Source organism: Numida meleagris, chromosome 16, assembly GCF_002078875.1.
Source record: "Numida meleagris isolate 19003 breed g44 Domestic line chromosome 16, NumMel1.0, whole genome shotgun sequence".
Lineage (NCBI taxonomy): Eukaryota > Metazoa > Chordata > Aves > Galliformes > Numididae > Numida > Numida meleagris.
In genome coordinates this window covers 6,852,100-6,867,630 of record NC_034424.1, presented here as the reverse complement: position 1 = coordinate 6,867,630, position 15,531 = coordinate 6,852,100, and the positions used below count along the sequence as shown (strand labels likewise).

General features: G+C 56.1%; 2 protein-coding genes across 3 annotated transcripts in view; both read left to right on the top strand.

Moving 5' to 3' along the window:
- Positions 1-9,788, top strand: part of VAV2 (vav guanine nucleotide exchange factor 2) — a 102,375-nt gene extending 92,587 nt beyond the window's left edge. The window contains exons 17-28 of one of the 2 annotated variants that reach the window (XM_021413669.1): positions 43-131; positions 682-698; positions 985-1,006; positions 1,914-2,041; positions 2,251-2,325; positions 2,674-2,726; positions 3,468-3,584; positions 3,670-3,757; positions 3,846-3,969; positions 4,680-4,766; positions 6,482-6,636; positions 7,166-9,788. In XM_021413669.1, the coding sequence (XP_021269344.1) occupies positions 43-131; positions 682-698; positions 985-1,006; positions 1,914-2,041; positions 2,251-2,325; positions 2,674-2,726; positions 3,468-3,584; positions 3,670-3,757; positions 3,846-3,969; positions 4,680-4,766; positions 6,482-6,636; positions 7,166-7,213 (1,003 nt within the window). In that variant the 3' untranslated portion in view covers positions 7,214-9,788. The remainder of the gene's footprint in view (positions 1-42; positions 132-681; positions 699-984; positions 1,007-1,913; positions 2,042-2,250; positions 2,326-2,673; positions 2,727-3,467; positions 3,585-3,669; positions 3,758-3,845; positions 3,970-4,679; positions 4,767-6,481; positions 6,637-7,165) is intronic. The other variant, XM_021413668.1, reaches the window with a different exon arrangement.
- The window catches only part of SARDH (sarcosine dehydrogenase), a 20,174-nt gene continuing 16,900 nt past the window's right edge, over positions 12,258-15,531 (top strand). The window contains exons 1-6 of the mRNA XM_021414065.1: positions 12,258-12,429; positions 12,504-12,610; positions 13,183-13,504; positions 14,147-14,325; positions 14,670-14,849; positions 15,371-15,494. Of these exons, the coding sequence (XP_021269740.1) occupies positions 13,189-13,504; positions 14,147-14,325; positions 14,670-14,849; positions 15,371-15,494 (799 nt within the window). The 5' untranslated portion in view covers positions 12,258-12,429; positions 12,504-12,610; positions 13,183-13,188. The remainder of the gene's footprint in view (positions 12,430-12,503; positions 12,611-13,182; positions 13,505-14,146; positions 14,326-14,669; positions 14,850-15,370; positions 15,495-15,531) is intronic.

Below are 15,531 nucleotides of genomic sequence, written 5' to 3'. Positions count from 1 at the left end.
GTAAGGGCTGAACTAACACCTTGGGACCTCTTTTTTGCACAGAGGAACATTCTACCAGGGCTATCTCTGCCCAAAATGTGGAGCTGGTGCTCACAAGGAGTGCCTGGAAATCATTCCTCCCTGCAAGATGGGTGAGTTACTTGGCTGTGTCGGCAGCTTATGACTTTGAGGTGAATGGACATGAATCATCCCAAAGTTCCTCTCCCTAAAGTGCTATCAGCTGCTTGTTAACACCTAAAAAACATCTGACGATGCTGTCAGCTGCCTCCCAGGGCTGCAGTGCTTAATGGCTGCTGGCTTCATAAGCAAATGGACCAACCAAGCCTGCAAAAATCAAGGAGAGATCCCTGTCCTCGAACTAACCCAGGCTCTCCTGTGGTGGCCCAGTGCAGTGCTGGTGTTCTGTGCCATGGGGGATTTTCATGGAGCAGCATCAAAGGGGTGTGTGTGTGTGGGAATGGGAACAGGGAAGAAAAGAAATCTCACAACTTGGTGCAGGTGAGAAATCGGCCATGCTCAGTGCATATCCCCTCCCACCAAGTGTTGAGCTGAGGAGTGACCCCGTGCCCCTCCTTGGTCAGGTGTCGATGCTGCTGTATGGATCCTCGTGGCATCAAGAGAAGCAGAAAATGGGTTTGCTGCCTGATGTACTAATGGCCTATTTCAACATTTCTCTTGCAGGTTCTTCAGCTGACCAGGTACGTTGTTTGAGGGCCCTTTCCCCACATCCCTCCCTGTGTCCTTACCTGGCCTGGCTCTCAGCTCATGGTGGGGCACTGGCAGCGGTCTCAGGGGGGTCCCAGTAACTGTGGGGGGCAGGACTGGAGACCAGTGGCTAAAAGTGGCCCAGTCCCTGTGGCACCATGGGCTTCAGGAGGTGCCAGCACCCAACGAAGCCAGGGAGGTTTCCCATCCCGTTGTCTTTGGGCGAGGAGAGCTGGGACTGCTGTGTCCTCATGGGGAATTTTTCCTCTCTCTTTGCAGGATTTGCTGGGTGCCGGACCTGGTAAGGACATTGCTGCATTGCAAGAGGGCATCTTGAGTGTAGCTGAAGGTGTCATGGAGGCTTGAGCACATGGGATGGGGAAAGCTCCTTTTGAAACTGGGCAGAAGTGCTGATTGCTGCAGGAATAGGATGGGATGGGATGCTCAGGGCTCTCCTCCTGCTCCCCAAGGCTTTTGCACTGCCTGTCAATAACTCCCTGCTCAGAGAGAGGAGAGTATAGAGAACTTCCTCCAAAGCTAGCCACACTCTCCCTGGCAGAGCAGCTTGGTAGTGATGGAACATCCCCATGCCCACGCATGGCGCGCTGCCCTCTGGTGGGAACCTGAGTCCCTATGGTTGCTGCAGCCTCATTTGTGCATTTATTTTATTTTTCTTCACACCGGCCTTGTCAGAGTGCTGGGCTGCCCTGCCAGTGTTCTGTCTCAGAGGAGAAGGAACAATTTGTTTTTGTGCTTTTCCTGTCGAAAGGAAAGCCAAGCCTGGCAAAAAGAAAGCGAATCAGATCACTGGTTTGGAAACACGGCACCAGAGCAGTGCTCCCGCTGGGTGGGGAGAGGCAGCTGGCAGCAGAGGTGGGGAAGCAATCTGAAGACAAACACAGTGGTTGTATTGCACTTTGGTAGCTTATTTAACGTGTGATTAGTTAAAAGACAACTGGACTTTGGCTGCAAACTGCTGGGGTGGAGAGGTGCTTTCCGGGCCCTGTTGAAGTCCAGCACAGGGCACTTGTTTGCGAGCATTTTGCTGATCCCTTTCATTTTCACGCTTTCTGCCCCAAATTCCTGCCTACCGCTGCTGTTCGATTTGTGGTTCACAGGACAAGGAGCAGCAGGCAGTGGGAGGTTATCGCCGTTTTGCTTTTCCTTAGCAGGGAGTAGGCAACGAGACTGCTTTGCATCTCCCCCAGGTCCTAAAATGGTGGCAGTGCAGAACTACCACGGGAACCCCGCGCCGCCTGGCAAGCCGGTGCTGACGTTCCAAATTGGAGACGTGATCGAGCTGCTAAGGGGTGACCCTGACTCGCCGTGGTGGGAGGTGAGGGCCCTTCCCTCAGGGAGCTCCTGGCACGTTTTAAGCCATTGTCATCTGCACTGTCCCTTGCCTCTGTCACCTCTTCTGTAGCGCGGGGATGGGCTGGGGCTGCACGATGCTTGGGAGCTGCACTGGGGTTTGCCCCCACCCCTACGTGACAATGGTGTTGTTCCTCTGTGCACCCTGCTGATCCCCAGCTCTGTGCTCTGCAGGGGCGGCTGCTGCAGACCAAGAAGTCGGGTTACTTTCCCAGCTCGTCTGTCAAGCCCTGCCCCGTGGATGCCAGGGTACGTGTGTGGCCATGGGCCAGTTGAGAGGGGTTCCTGCTGCCTTCCAGGGGGAGCATGAGGTGCCCTGAAGGGGCCTTTGGCTCTCCCCAGCCCTTTTTCGCTACATGCAGCAGTGCTGTCAGCTTAATTCCCAGTCGAAAAAGGCTTAAATAAATGAAGAAACATAGCACGTGCATCCACAGCTATTTTGGGTGGGGAGGCTGAGAGGGAGAAGCACTCGTCCTTAACACTGCCCTGCACCCCCAGAGCTGTTGGTTCTGAAGCTGCCTGGCAGGCAGAACCCTTCCCGTGGATAGGAGCACCTCGTTAGGTGCTGGGCAGTAATGAGCAGTGCTCTCTTTGCAGCCTCCCAACAGCCGTCCGCCGTCGCGGGAGATCGACTACACGGTGTACCCATGGTGAGTGGCACTGCGATGTGTCAGCTTTGGTTTGAATTGTTGCTTTGTCATCAGCCTGTGCCAACATCGAGCTGTGAGTGCACCTTGGTGTCCTGGCCTTGAAATGCACAGTGTCCGTGGGGATTTCGTTGTTGAGAAAATGACTTGGGAATGGAAGATGCAATTCCTGCCTTGGCAGGAGAGGTGGTGCTTCCCTTTCCCCGTGCTTCTTCCCGCTGGCACCACCCAGGGTTTTAAATTAATGGGTTTAAATTGCCATGAGTCTAAGTTATTCCAGCTCCCACTGAAGCCTCCTTCCACCAGGGACCAATTCCCACCCAGTGGGGTTTTCTAGGTGTCCTGGAAACATGAGGGACTTTGAATCACAGGACCATTGAAGTCGGAAGGGACCTTTAAAGGCCATCTGGTCCAACTCCCTGCAGTGAGCAGGGACACCTACAGGGTGCATCCTGACCTCAGCCTGTCCTTGTAGGGGATGTTCCATTGCTTGGAATGCCCTTCAAACTGCGTTGCCCATTACTCTTTATTCAGCGGCAGTGGCTGAGCGCTTTTGATCCTTCCTGTGAAGGCTGGATCGGATCTGTTTCTCTACTTGCCCAACCTTCACACCCTTAATAAGAGAGATGCGCCTTTTTGCCTAAAATACCCCAGTGCTTGAAAGAAGCAGAATCCTAGATCACAAACGCCCTGGGGAGGCAGCTGGCCCCGAGGAGCGCGGGATGCTCAGCCCCTCTGGCTCAGGTTCGCAGGGAACATGGAGCGGCAGCAGACGGACAACCTGCTGAAGGCCCACGTCAGCGGCACCTACCTGATCCGCGAGCGGCCGGCCGAGGCCGAGCGCTTTGCCATCAGCATCAAGTGAGTGCAACCTCGTGGGGCACACGGGGAGCGGCCCCAGAGCGCGAGCACGCGTTTTGTTGAGCGTCTTTGCCTCCTGTCGCAGGTTCAACGAGGAAGTGAAGCACATCAAGGTGGTGGAGAAGGACAACTGGATCCACATCACGGAAGCCAAGAAGTTTGAAAGCTTGTTGGTATGTCCTTGAAGCCCTATGGGGCGCGTGGCGGGCTGGTGCCCGTCCTGCAGAGCGTCTCCCGGCCACGTGCCCCCGTGCTTTGCAGGAGCTGGTGGAGTACTACCAGAACCATTCGCTGAAGGAGAGTTTCAAGCAGCTGGACACGACGCTCAAGTACCCGTACAAATCGCGGGAACGCTCTACCTCCAGGACCTTCACCCGCTCTCCAGGTAGGACCCATCTCAGCCTCGGTGCTGGGCTCCCGATGGGAAACCTCGCCCGTTCTGTGGGGCGTGGGCTCGGTAGGAACGGGGATTTGCAGCCTCCCAGCAGTTGCTTTGCTGCCTTCCCCCTTGCGCTGTCCCGCTGTGCTCAGCAGAGATTTGCTGAGTGCGAAGCGATGTGTGGCAGCTTTGGTGGGGTGCACTGTGGCTGTCCTGTCCACGTCAGCTTGGGTTTGGGGTCTTGTTCCAGTGTCCCTGGAGGCGGTTTGAATCCCCGAGGGACTCCTTTAATGGGGCTGATGGGGGAAATGGAAAATCTGAGCCTCTGAAATCGGAGCAAACGGAGAGCAAAATTTGTGTCATTGCCAAACATTCACTTTTGTCTCAAAGGCTGAGAGTGGAAATGGGGGGGGGGGGAAAAAGTGTTCTTCTAAAACCTTTTCCACGATATATGATAAAAATGCTACCCATGGGAAATAGTTTCTAAAAGTTGATGGAACATCTTTTCCATTTGCGTGCACTCCTGTGCCCTGGGCAGTGGCTGGACCTGCCACGGCTGCCCCAGTTCCGAGCCCGCGCGTGTGACCTCTGCATGCGTTGCCCTCTGTTTCCCCGTCGGCTTTTACAGTGTTGTGCATTATGGTTTTTATTTCGTTTTAATTTTCCTTTTTAATGCGTGCTCTGCACCTTTCTGTTTCTCTCTAACCTCTTTGCAGCCTCCTGCGCTTCCTACAACTTTTCTTTTCTCAGTCCTCAGGGCCTCAACTTTTCTTCTCAGAGCTCCTCCAGTCCCTTCTGGTCAGGTATCCCATGGAGAGACCCGCAGCATCCCCAGCTTGAAGGCCATCACGGTGGGACCTGCATGGTCCCCACTGCCCCTTCTGCACCCGCAGGCAGCTCAGGGGGCCCCGGCCATGCCCTGCCAGGGGCTCAGCCTGGAAACAAGTGAATAAATCACGGCTTTGCCAAAAGCGAATGCTCTCTCCAAAAATCAAAGCAGGGAGAAGCTGGAGCTGTTGCTATTGAGAAAGGGTGCTTAGATTAATGAAAAACTCTTGGCGCATTGGGATCTCGTGATGTGCTTCAAGCTCGACTTGCTTATCCCGTGTGTTTCACCAAAGGAACATTGGCATCACACCATCTTCCAGCCTGGTTGTCCTTGCTGGATGAGGAGAACATCTCAGTGTCCAGCAGTTTTTGAGCTCTTGGATCTCAGCCTGCTCAGGAGAACCATGCTAAGGGGATGGGAAACCTGGGCTGTAAGCGTGTCTGGGGCTCGAGCTCCCCACAGTGGAGTTCTGGCTTTAAATAGATTACAGACCAGTGTCTTCCTCCCTATTTATAAGAGATCAGAGCAAAAATGTGTCCTTTTTATGCTTTTATTTGTCAGCATTTTCTTTATGCTGGACAGGGAGAATCATCTACCAAGCCACATGTGTTTTCCCTAAAGCTGTGTTTGGGAAGAACGCAACTTTTCAGGGTGTTAGAACATAACTGGGAACTTGGGGTCCTTTAACTGCGTACAAACTGTGAATTTGTGCTGGAATGGGCTCTGAGCAAGCTCCTGATAAAAGAGCTCAAAGCTGTGGTGGTTCTCGCTCCGTTCTCCAGCCTGATGGGGACGGACAATTGCACGCTGTGTGTCCGCCTCGCCTCCATCGCCATCCTCATCTCCTTCCATCCCGAGAGCTGGAAATCTGGGCAAAGCTTTTCCTCAAGCTTAGTTCAACCTTGGTTTGCAAACCTTAAAAAAACCCGACAAATTAATGCTCAAAAATCTTGGGACAAAAAGGGTCATTTCACCAAAACTTGATGTCCCTTCAAGGTATTTATTTTTTTCCTTCTCATTTTGCATACTCCACAAAAAGAACCTTCTCCCCACCCCGCTTGCCCAGAATACCCTGTGGTGATGGGGCCTGTCCTGTACCTCTCTCCCTTCTCCTCTAGCCCGTCCCCACTGCTCCTCTGTGTGCAGTTCTCCAGCAACCTCCTCCCCGTACCCTGTACTTCCCTACCCAAAGCAATGGAGATCCACTGCTCAACATCTCTAGGAAAATCCAGTCTCAGTTTTGAGATAGTTCAAACACAAGCTGACTTGTCAAACCCCTCTTGGCAGAGTGGTCCTGTCAGATGTTGGGAGCTATAAATGGTGGAAAGGGGTTTTTCCATGGTTCCATCACGAATAACTGTCGATTCCTTTGAACTCTTTCCTTTCGCCACCGCCTTCCCTTCTCACCAAATTGCCCCAGCGATCCCTACCGAGGGGTCCCAGCCTCTCCTGGACAGCCAAGGGGGCTGTCCCAGCTCTGACCGTGGGACTCTATGAGCCCAGCAGGATCCACTTTACCCCTGACCACCCCATTTTAAATGAGACCAGAGCTGATCCGGCTCATGGCATTGCAATGGGAGCCAGCACCACGTTGGGAAACCCAGGTTGAACCCCACGGAGCTTTCCCCAGGCTTCGGCTGCTCAACGTGGTGGGGGATAATCCCAACACTTTGCTTTGTCCCCGTGCAGTGTTCACCCCACGGGTCATAGGGACAGCGGTGGCACGCTACAACTTTGCGGCGCGGGACATGCGGGAGCTGTCGCTGCGAGAGGGTGACGTGGTGAAGATCTACAGCAGGATCGGCGGCGACCAGGGCTGGTGGAAGGGGGAAACCAATGGGAGGGTACGTGCAGTTGGTGTCCCATCTCCTTTCTACCACGTGGTCCATGTGATGTCCAGATCTGCTCTTCCTCAAGCTCGCTTGCAAGGGAACTAATCGTAGAATGTAAGAATTGTTAGCATTGGAAAAGACCACTAAGATCATCTAGTCCAACCATTGACCCATCCCCTCCATGCCCACTAACCATGTGGTTCTGCAAGTGGAAGGCTTGGTGGTCAGGGGGGAAAGCAGCAAGCTGATGGCTTGCCCGGATATCCCATGGGGTTTGCAGCACTGGGGACACATTCCTGATCCCCTCTTTACTGCAGCCACACACCAAGGCAATGTACAGTTGCAAGCTCTGGGTAACTGTGCAAATCTTGGTGGTAGCAGCTGCATCTAAGAGCTGCATCACCTCCCCATCACTGCCATGTGACTGCGTCTGGTGCTCACGGGTCTCAGGGTACAGCGTGTGGTGGTGGAGGAGCAGTCCCAAAAGTGGGACAGGAGCTCCCTGCTGCTCCCCACCGCTCAGCTCCCCATCTCCCCGCAGGTCGGCTGGTTTCCCTCGACATACGTGGAAGAGGAAGGGGTGCAATGATGCTGGGGACGCCCAATGGAAAGTCGTCGAGTGCCCAGAGCGATCCTCTGCAGACCACACGCTGCTGCCCCAGCAGCCCGGCCCCACGCCCGCCAGCACTGCCGGGAGCACCACCGCTCTCCCCAGACTCTGTAGTAAATCTGTTCCTCTGTACAGCGTGTGTGTGTGCGTCGAGGTGCCGCCAGCCCCGGCCCTGTCCCGTCTGTAGAAGATTCGTGGTCTGTCGGATGACGTTTGTGTGGCGGCTGCTCCTGGGAGAGCTGCGCTCCCCTGAATGGACAGAGCGGAGGGACTCTGTGTGGTGCCCCCCAGGGGGATGTCCGGACCTTTCTGTTTTTTTTTTCCTAAAAGTGTTTTAAAATGGTGAAGCCTGAAAGCCTGGGCTGTGCCTGGGGTTGCAGGGGTGAGCGCGCGGGGCTCGGGTTGGGGACAGCGGCTGCATCGTGTCAGGATGCACCTTGGGACCAGGAACGGAGCAGCTCATCCCTAAAGGATGGCAACTGTGAGCCAGGGAGTGCAGCTGGACCACGGACGTGGGAGGGAGAAAAGCCCCATGGGCATCCCGAGCCCCTTTCCTCACATCCCCTCCTGGCCCCACTGCCCTGCTGGGGGTGAATGGGGCAGCCCAGGACTCTGGGCGAGCTCCCGGCGTTGCAGGGCCGGAGGTGTGCCTTGCCACACGTGGGTTTTGGAGGCCACGGGGCACCGGGTCCCCGCAGAGGAGCGGATGGGAGCGTGGATTGAGCACCTCAGCGAGGTCCATTCTTCTGCAGCCGTACGCGTCCCACCTCACCGAGCTCAGTGGGGCCAACCCACATGAGTAAGGGCTATGGTATCAAGTCCTGATTTATCTCAGTGCATTGTGCAAGCATCTCTTCTTCTCCAGCTGTGTGCACTTTGGGGGGCTGTGAGCGTTGCCCCCTCTCTTCCTCCCACAGGCTGTTACCGCTGCTGCTGTCAAGGAAAGGTCCGTCTGTCTGTGCATTGCCACTTTGTCCTGAGTTCCATCCATCCCAGTCTGCTCTTCCCACATTGCAGCCTGTAAAGCACAGGCGGAGCTGCTGGGTGGAGAGCTGGGCTGGCATCTTTTGCCGGGCACTGCCTTTGCCACCCAGCTCCAGAATTTCCTTCCAAAGTGCTGTTTTGAACAAATACATGTCTGTGTGTATGTGTTTGTGTGTGTGTGTGTGTTTGCGGCGAGGAACAACTTGCCTATCTCTGAGTCCCGAGAAACGCCCTCCTGTCTCTGCGCATAAGTGACATTTGGAGCTGCTGCTGTGCCCGAAGCTGTCCCCTGGCACTGCAGGTGGGCACGGTGCTAGCGCAGCCCTGGGGGATGCCAGCACTGTGCACTGCTGCTGCAGCCACATCCCAGCCTTGCTGCCAGCGGAGCTTGAGAGATGACATAGGAGAGCCTGGGGTTCCCGTTGGAAAGGGCAGCGCGTTCACTTGGGAACTCGGCTGCGTTGCTCAGTGAGAAGCCCAGAGCCAGGTCAGCGTGCTGCCCGGAGCTCCGGGTAGGGCTGGGAATGTGTTGGGTTCCTTGGGCTCAGCACAGCAGTGCTCGGCAGGGTGAGGGAGCACGGTGCAGGGCTCGGGGCTTTACCAAGGTACTGTTCGGTGCTAACCTCTTCCAGGCCAGCCGTTAGTGCTCAGCTTGGGATGTGTCCAAGGGGCCCTGTTTGCTAAAGGAGCTGAACGGTTTGTGCTCTGCAACGGAAAAGTTCAGGGCGCAGCAAGAGAGGAGCAGGCAGCGCCCTGCTGCGGCGTGAAGGGCCGTGCTCGGCTTTCCCCAACTCTGGTGTAACTGAGAGCACGTCTAAGGTGGGCGAGACACGCACAGACCGGAGAACAACTGGTGGCCAGAGGTCTCTGCCTCAGATGCTTTTAAAGCCCTATGCCACCCCCCCCCCCCCCCCCAATCTGAGATGGATTCCCTGCGCCTGCAGTGTGCGCATCCCCGCAGGAGGGCACGGTGCTCCCCCTGCAGAAGGTGCGTGCCTGGCATCTCCTGCACAGCCCCCCAGCCCCACTCTCCCCCCCCAGTCCCCAGGAAGGTCTCCCTCTCGTGTTTACTGTTGTAAGAAACTTGTTTTTAAAAAAAAAAAAAAAAAAAAGGTTTTCGTTTGTAAGTAATTATTCAGCCATTTGCCACGATATATATCTGTGAATAAGAGGGGAAACGTGTGGTTTGGTTTTTTTTTTTTTTTTTTTTAATGATGGCGAGAAAATTGTATATATATTTTAGTTCGTCGCGGAACATTTGAAATTGCAATGGGATGCGTTGGAAAATAATATGTAAATTCCTTGGGTTTTTCCTTTGCACTGCACTAACGGGGTAGGATGGGCTCGGGTGGAGGGGTCGAAAGGTAAAACTGTTTGTTTATGGGATAGTTTCTAGCTGGCCATTTGGAAACCATTCGGAGTAGCTTGTAATGCTGGGATAGGATCTTTAGCTGCTACTTAGAAACCCTTTTGCATGTGGTTCTTCCAGACCTTTTTAAGTTACAATACATCCAAGTAAATCCCACCATGAGAAAAAAAATAATAATAATAAAGTGTAATTTTGCTGATAGCTCCTTTTCTTTCCTTTGGCAGCCGTGGTTTTTATCACCAGGAATCCCACGGGAAAGGGCTGGGTTTTGTGTCAGGCTTCTATGGGGTGTTGGGCTCGCGGGGATGGGTCCTTTCTGATGGTCGGCACCCACAGCCCACCCAGAACCACAGCACCCAGCTGCTCCCACCCTGCAGCCTCAGACCCAGCAGGGCTCAGCCTGGGCAGCTCCCGGCAGCTGTTCCTCTGCAGCTGCCCCTCTCCCGCTGGGGTGGCCGAGAATGGAGCGGGTGATTTTTCACTGCTTTCATTCATTGCTTTGGATCACGTTCCCGAATCCCACCCGGCACTGCGTGCAGGGGCATTTTCCGGAGCAATGAAATGAAAATCACTGCCTTGCTTACAAATTGCCCGAGGCATTTTTGGAGGAGAGGGAAGGTTTCATCCCAGAGATGCCACTGTGAGCTGCCGTACTACTGAATTCATAATAACGTTTTTTCCTGCTCTTCTGGCTGCGGTTGGAAAGGTGCAGCTCAGCCGGGTGTCACCCCCTGCCCGGCACAAACCCTGTCCCTGTCGGTGCCATTCAGTCTCAGGGAAGCTCTCCAGCACACACCACCTATGAAATGCTGATTTCTACGACCTGAGCGCTGTTCTGCCAGCAGAAACCCACAGCACAGCACTGGAGCACGGAGCAGGTGAGTGCCAAACCCTGCATTCGTGCCAGCTCCTTGCTGGGGGTGGCACTCGGTGACACGTAGCCCTGCAGCGCGGTGCAGCCTTGGCTGGGTGGGTGTCTGGCAGCTCCATGTGGCTCCATCTGACCCCCCCAGGGTGTGCACGGATAAATGGGGCATTATTCACCATACCCAGCCCGTGCCACGTGCTGTAACCAGACCAGGAGCAGCCTTCCCCGGGGCAGTAACAAGAGCATACATCTCCAGCCCCCAGCTGGCTCCAGCCCTGCGCAGACCTCATAGCTTGCACCCCAGGAGGGGGAAGGCTGCCCCAGACACAAGTTCTATTTTATCACCTCTTTTTTTTTCTTGCAGCTGCTGACATAATCTCCCACATCGGCTGGGCAGGCCAGGGCGCTGCTCTGAGCAAACACAGCACTGGGACTGGCTGCACTTGCTGGCTGCCCTCTGCAAACGGTTCCATGCCCAGAGTGCTGCTGGCCGGCTCTGAGCACGCCCCGTCACTCAGTGGCCTGTGGCCGGCCAGCACGCGGCCACCTCCCTCTGCCACCCCACTGCGGGCTGCCCTGAGGACCACACACGGTGGCAATCCAGAACCTGAGAACAAGGGCCCCAACACATGGGAAAACTGAGGCACGGGGTGGGGGTGGGGGTGCTGAGGCCGGAGCTCAGAAAAGCTCCAAACGGTGCCAGATCCACTCCACTTAGGGTCGTGCAGTGGTGGTGCTTTCCAGGATCAAACTCAGGTTGCAATGCAGGGCAGAGCGAAGCAGGCTCCGTGCACGCCCGTGCAGGCACGGCAGGGTGGTGGCACGTGCTTGCAGCATCATGCAGGCAGTGTGATCAGCTGCAATCCTGCAGCACGCTTGGCTGCTTCATCTGTGCATTCTCCGTGATGTTTTATATGACCTAGAAAACTCCAGCTGGCGCATGCAAACCGGGGCACCCCTTTATTTTTTATAATTAGTCTAAGGGGAAGGATTAAGCTGGTTACGTTCCCTTTGCATTATGCTGACCATCAGAAACATGCACCTCCCTCATTCTGGCTCTTCAGCTCCGTCCGACCCCGATGCTCAGGGGAACCATAGCACAGCAGTGCCCTGCACATCCCTCCAGGACACGGTGTCTGCTCGGGGTCTCCTCTAACCCAAAGGTCGTGTTTGTAATTAGCATGCACAGGTGAAATGGCTCCATCCCACCAGACAGCAACGCCCCAACGCGAGCAGTTTTGGCTCGTCTGCATCTCTGTGGTTATATGGAGTGGTCGGTGGAGGAGTTTGGGCTCTCTCTTGAAAACAAACTATTTTTGTCTTTTAGAAAGAGAGAAATGCCTGAGATGGGCTGATTCTGAACAACTGAGCCCCCCCGCTGCTATTCAGGCCCTCCCAAATTGGGGAGATTTGGATGCAGGCCCACCCTGCAGTGCATCCAGCACATAAGCGGGGGCTCCCGGGGGGTGGTGATGCTGAACCTGCAGAGCCCCCTAAACCACAGCCCCCAGGCAGCAGAATCCAAACCTTTAAAGCCACTTCTAAGGCGTTGCACCTCCTGCCCAGACAGGCCCTCCTCCCAGGGCTGAGTCCTGAGCAAGAGAAGCAAGAAACCTTTGTGCTGAGAGAACTAAATTAAACTTCAAATTAAACCTTTTCCTCCCCCCTTCTAAATTAATTTTTTTTTTTTCCCCCTCTTCTGCCTGAGGAACTTTGCAAATCCCTTTTCATTCCGCTCTTAAAATTTAACTGCTGGGAACTGGGGCGGGAGGGGCAGATGTTGGAGTGCTGTGTTTGCTCTCTGGCAGCCGGCGAGCCCCGCGGGCTGCGAGCTCCCCCTGCCCCAGCCGCGCCGTCCGCTCTCTGCTGGGCGCCGATCTGGGAAGAAAAGTCAGGATTCCGTTCCGTTTCGCATTCCTCCGTTCTTCCTGGCTTTCCATACTTCGTTGTTGAGCGGCGGAGCGACGCAAAGGAGTGAGAGCTTGTCCGGGGCTGGGGAAGCCGTGGTTGGCCCCGTTGGCTGTCGGAGCTGGTTAATGTTTTTGCAGCGGGGGCCGGAGGACGGCGGTGCGGAAGAGGAGGAGGAGGAGGAGGAGGAGGAGGAGGAGAGCATCGGAGGAAGGCAGGCGTCCCGCGGCCATCGCGAGCGTCGCTGGTGAGTGGATCGTGGATCTTCTGCGGGAATTCCTGCTGGGGTTTCCCAGCTTTGCACGGTGGCAGCGAGTGGGGTCCCATCGGGGGGAGCTCTGCAGCAGAGCCCAACCGTGCTGCTCCACCGGAGCCCGCTGCAAACTGCTCCAAAGCCATGTGCCCGCAGCACGTCCCCGGTCCGTGGTGCAGGGCTGAGGGACTTTATCTGGCCCCGTCCCCCCCAAGCAGCCATTGCTGTGTCTTCTTTTGGTAAGGAGCAAACCTTGTGCCTTTGTTGTGGCTCTTGAATGCGCTGAAAAAAAAAAGCCGTGCAGAAAAGGGGTGGTTTCTGTGGGCTGGCAGCGAGCCCAGGAGCTGCCCCGTGTATTTCCAAGCTCCTTTTGTAAGTTGGGCCCCTCTGAAGGGTGACTGGGGAGTGCTGTTTGGACACAGCTCCTTGCTGGGTGGGGGTCCAAGCCCATGCCCACCTCTGAGTGCTGTTCAACCCATCGCCCAACATGGATAAGCCATCACCGATGCCACCACCATCCCAGTGGTGACCAGCTGAGCCCTTCTCACGCTTTGGGATCTCTGCAGGTTGACATGTCCTACGTGAGCCGTGCCCTGCGGGTGGCCGCCCCTCGCCGCCTGCCAGCCCCATGGAGAAGCCCCCGACCCTACAGCAGCACGAGGGGACCCACGGCTGAGAAGAGCGTCCCCTATCAGAGGACACTGAAGGAGGAAAGCGATGGGAGCGCTGGGCCCAGCCGGCCACCCCCGGCCTCGGCTGAGGTGGTGGTGGTCGGGGGGGGCAGCCTGGGCTGTCAGACCACCTACCACCTGGCCAAGCTGGGCGTCACCAGCGTCGTCCTGCTGGAGAGGGACCGCCTGACGGCGGGCACCACCTGGCACACGGCTGGTGAGCTGCAGGGACGGGGACCGGGAGGAGGGAACCTGTGATTATCGTTATTTGTGACCTCAAGCTGCACCAGGGGGAGGTTCAGGTTGGATACTGGGAAACTTTTATTCTCCAAAAGAGCTGTGATGCGCGGGCACCGCTGCCCAGGGAGTGCTGGGGTCACCGTCCACGGGGGTGTCCCAGAGCCACGGAGATGTGGCACTGAGGGATGTGTCAGTGGGCACGGTGGGGTTGGGGTTGGGCTTGGGGATCTGAGAGGGCTTTTCCAACCGGGATGATTCCATGATTGCTATTGTTATTATTGCTATTATTAGTAACAATTATTGTCATGAACAGTAAGTTAACGATATGCCCATTTTCTTTGTCAGGGAAAGGGGGAAACGACAAGAGTTTAACTCAGCAATCCTTTTTGGGTTTTGCATCTTTCAGGGGTAGCTCTCCATAGGACCCCCCCTTTTCCCATTCATTAAACGCCCAATCAGCAAAAAACATCTATGATCTGCAGCGCTCCAAAGTAGCCACGAGATGGAGCAAGAGCCCCAGCGGGGTGACACAGTGCCACGCGTGGGACTGGGGGGGGGGGGGGGGCACGGAGCTCCCTTCTCGGTCCCACTCGGGCCTGTCCCACGCTGTCCCCCCTAGGTTTGCTGTGGCAGCTCCGTCCCAGCGACGTGGAGGTGGAGCTGCTGGCGCACACGCGGGACGTGGTGAGCCGCGAGCTGCCGGCCGAGACGGGGCTGCACACGGGCTGGGTGCAGAACGGGGGGCTCTTCATCGCCTCCAACAAGCAGCGCCTCGATGAGTACAAGCGGCTCATGTCGGTAGGGGTCGGCCCTCGGCGTCCCCCTGGGACATAGCGTCGGTCTGTTGGGTTCATTGGGTTCCTGACTTCTGTAAGGCTGCTGGCGTCAGGCAAGGTGAAGCCCGGAGATGAACGTTTTTTGCCCTTTCAGCCGTCATTTTCCCGGTTTCAGGGCAGCTGGCGTGCAACCCGGTCCCACATTCCCGTGCAGATCCTCACACCCACCTCCAGATGGAGGGCTTGCCTTAGAGCAACGTCATCCCTGGGCCGTGCGGGAGAGCGGGGAGCACAACGTGGCCTTGGGTCTCCTGCAGCGTGGGGTGAGCTGATGTTCACGCTCGTGGTTTCCTTGTCTGCTGGCAGCTGGGGAAGGTGTACGGCGTGGAGTCGCACGTCCTGACCCCGGCGCAGACCAAGGAGCTGTACCCGCTGATGAACGTGGACGACCTGTATGGCACGCTGTACGTCCCCAAGGACGGCACCATGGATCCCGCCGGCACCTGCTCCACCCTCGCCAGAGCAGCAGCAGCCAGAGGTGCTACGGTAATGCCTAATTACTAATTGCTAATTAATGCCGCCTGGCCCTGGGAGCAGTTACCATCCTCTACCTTCCCCAGCTCTGTCTCCAGTGGCAGGTCTTTGCCCTAAAGGGCATTGTCCTATTGGGGTTTGATGACTCTTTGGGTCACAGTGACAAAGCAGGAAGGAACTGTGAGGCCCAGGGGAAGTATAGGATGAAGAAAAGACCTTTAGGAAGAAGGTGAGAGCCCAAGGCAGGTTCCTTGGGTTCAGGGCACACTAACACAACCCACTCCTCAAGGCAGGAATTACCAGTGTGTGGCTTAGCTCATGTGCGAGGCACGGGCATAATGAATGTCCTCTGCAGCCATGGGTGCACGGTGGTGTGGTTGGAGCCTGGAACTGAGAGCAGTGTAACTGTGAGCAGTAAGAGGAGTCACTGTTCAGAAAGGAAGATGGCCAGAACCCCTCTGAGCTCCACCTTTCCCAGTGCCCGGGGCTGGGTGATCCCAGCTGTGACTCTGCCTCTTTTTCTCCACCCTCAGATCATAGAGAACTGCCCCGTCACCGGCATCCAGGTCAGAACAGACGACTTTGGGGTGAAGAGGGTGCACGCGGTGGAGACGGCCCATGGGACCATCCAGACTCCCTGCGTGGTCAACTGTGCAGGTACGGATGAGACGGCTGTTCTTTGCATGCCGTGAGC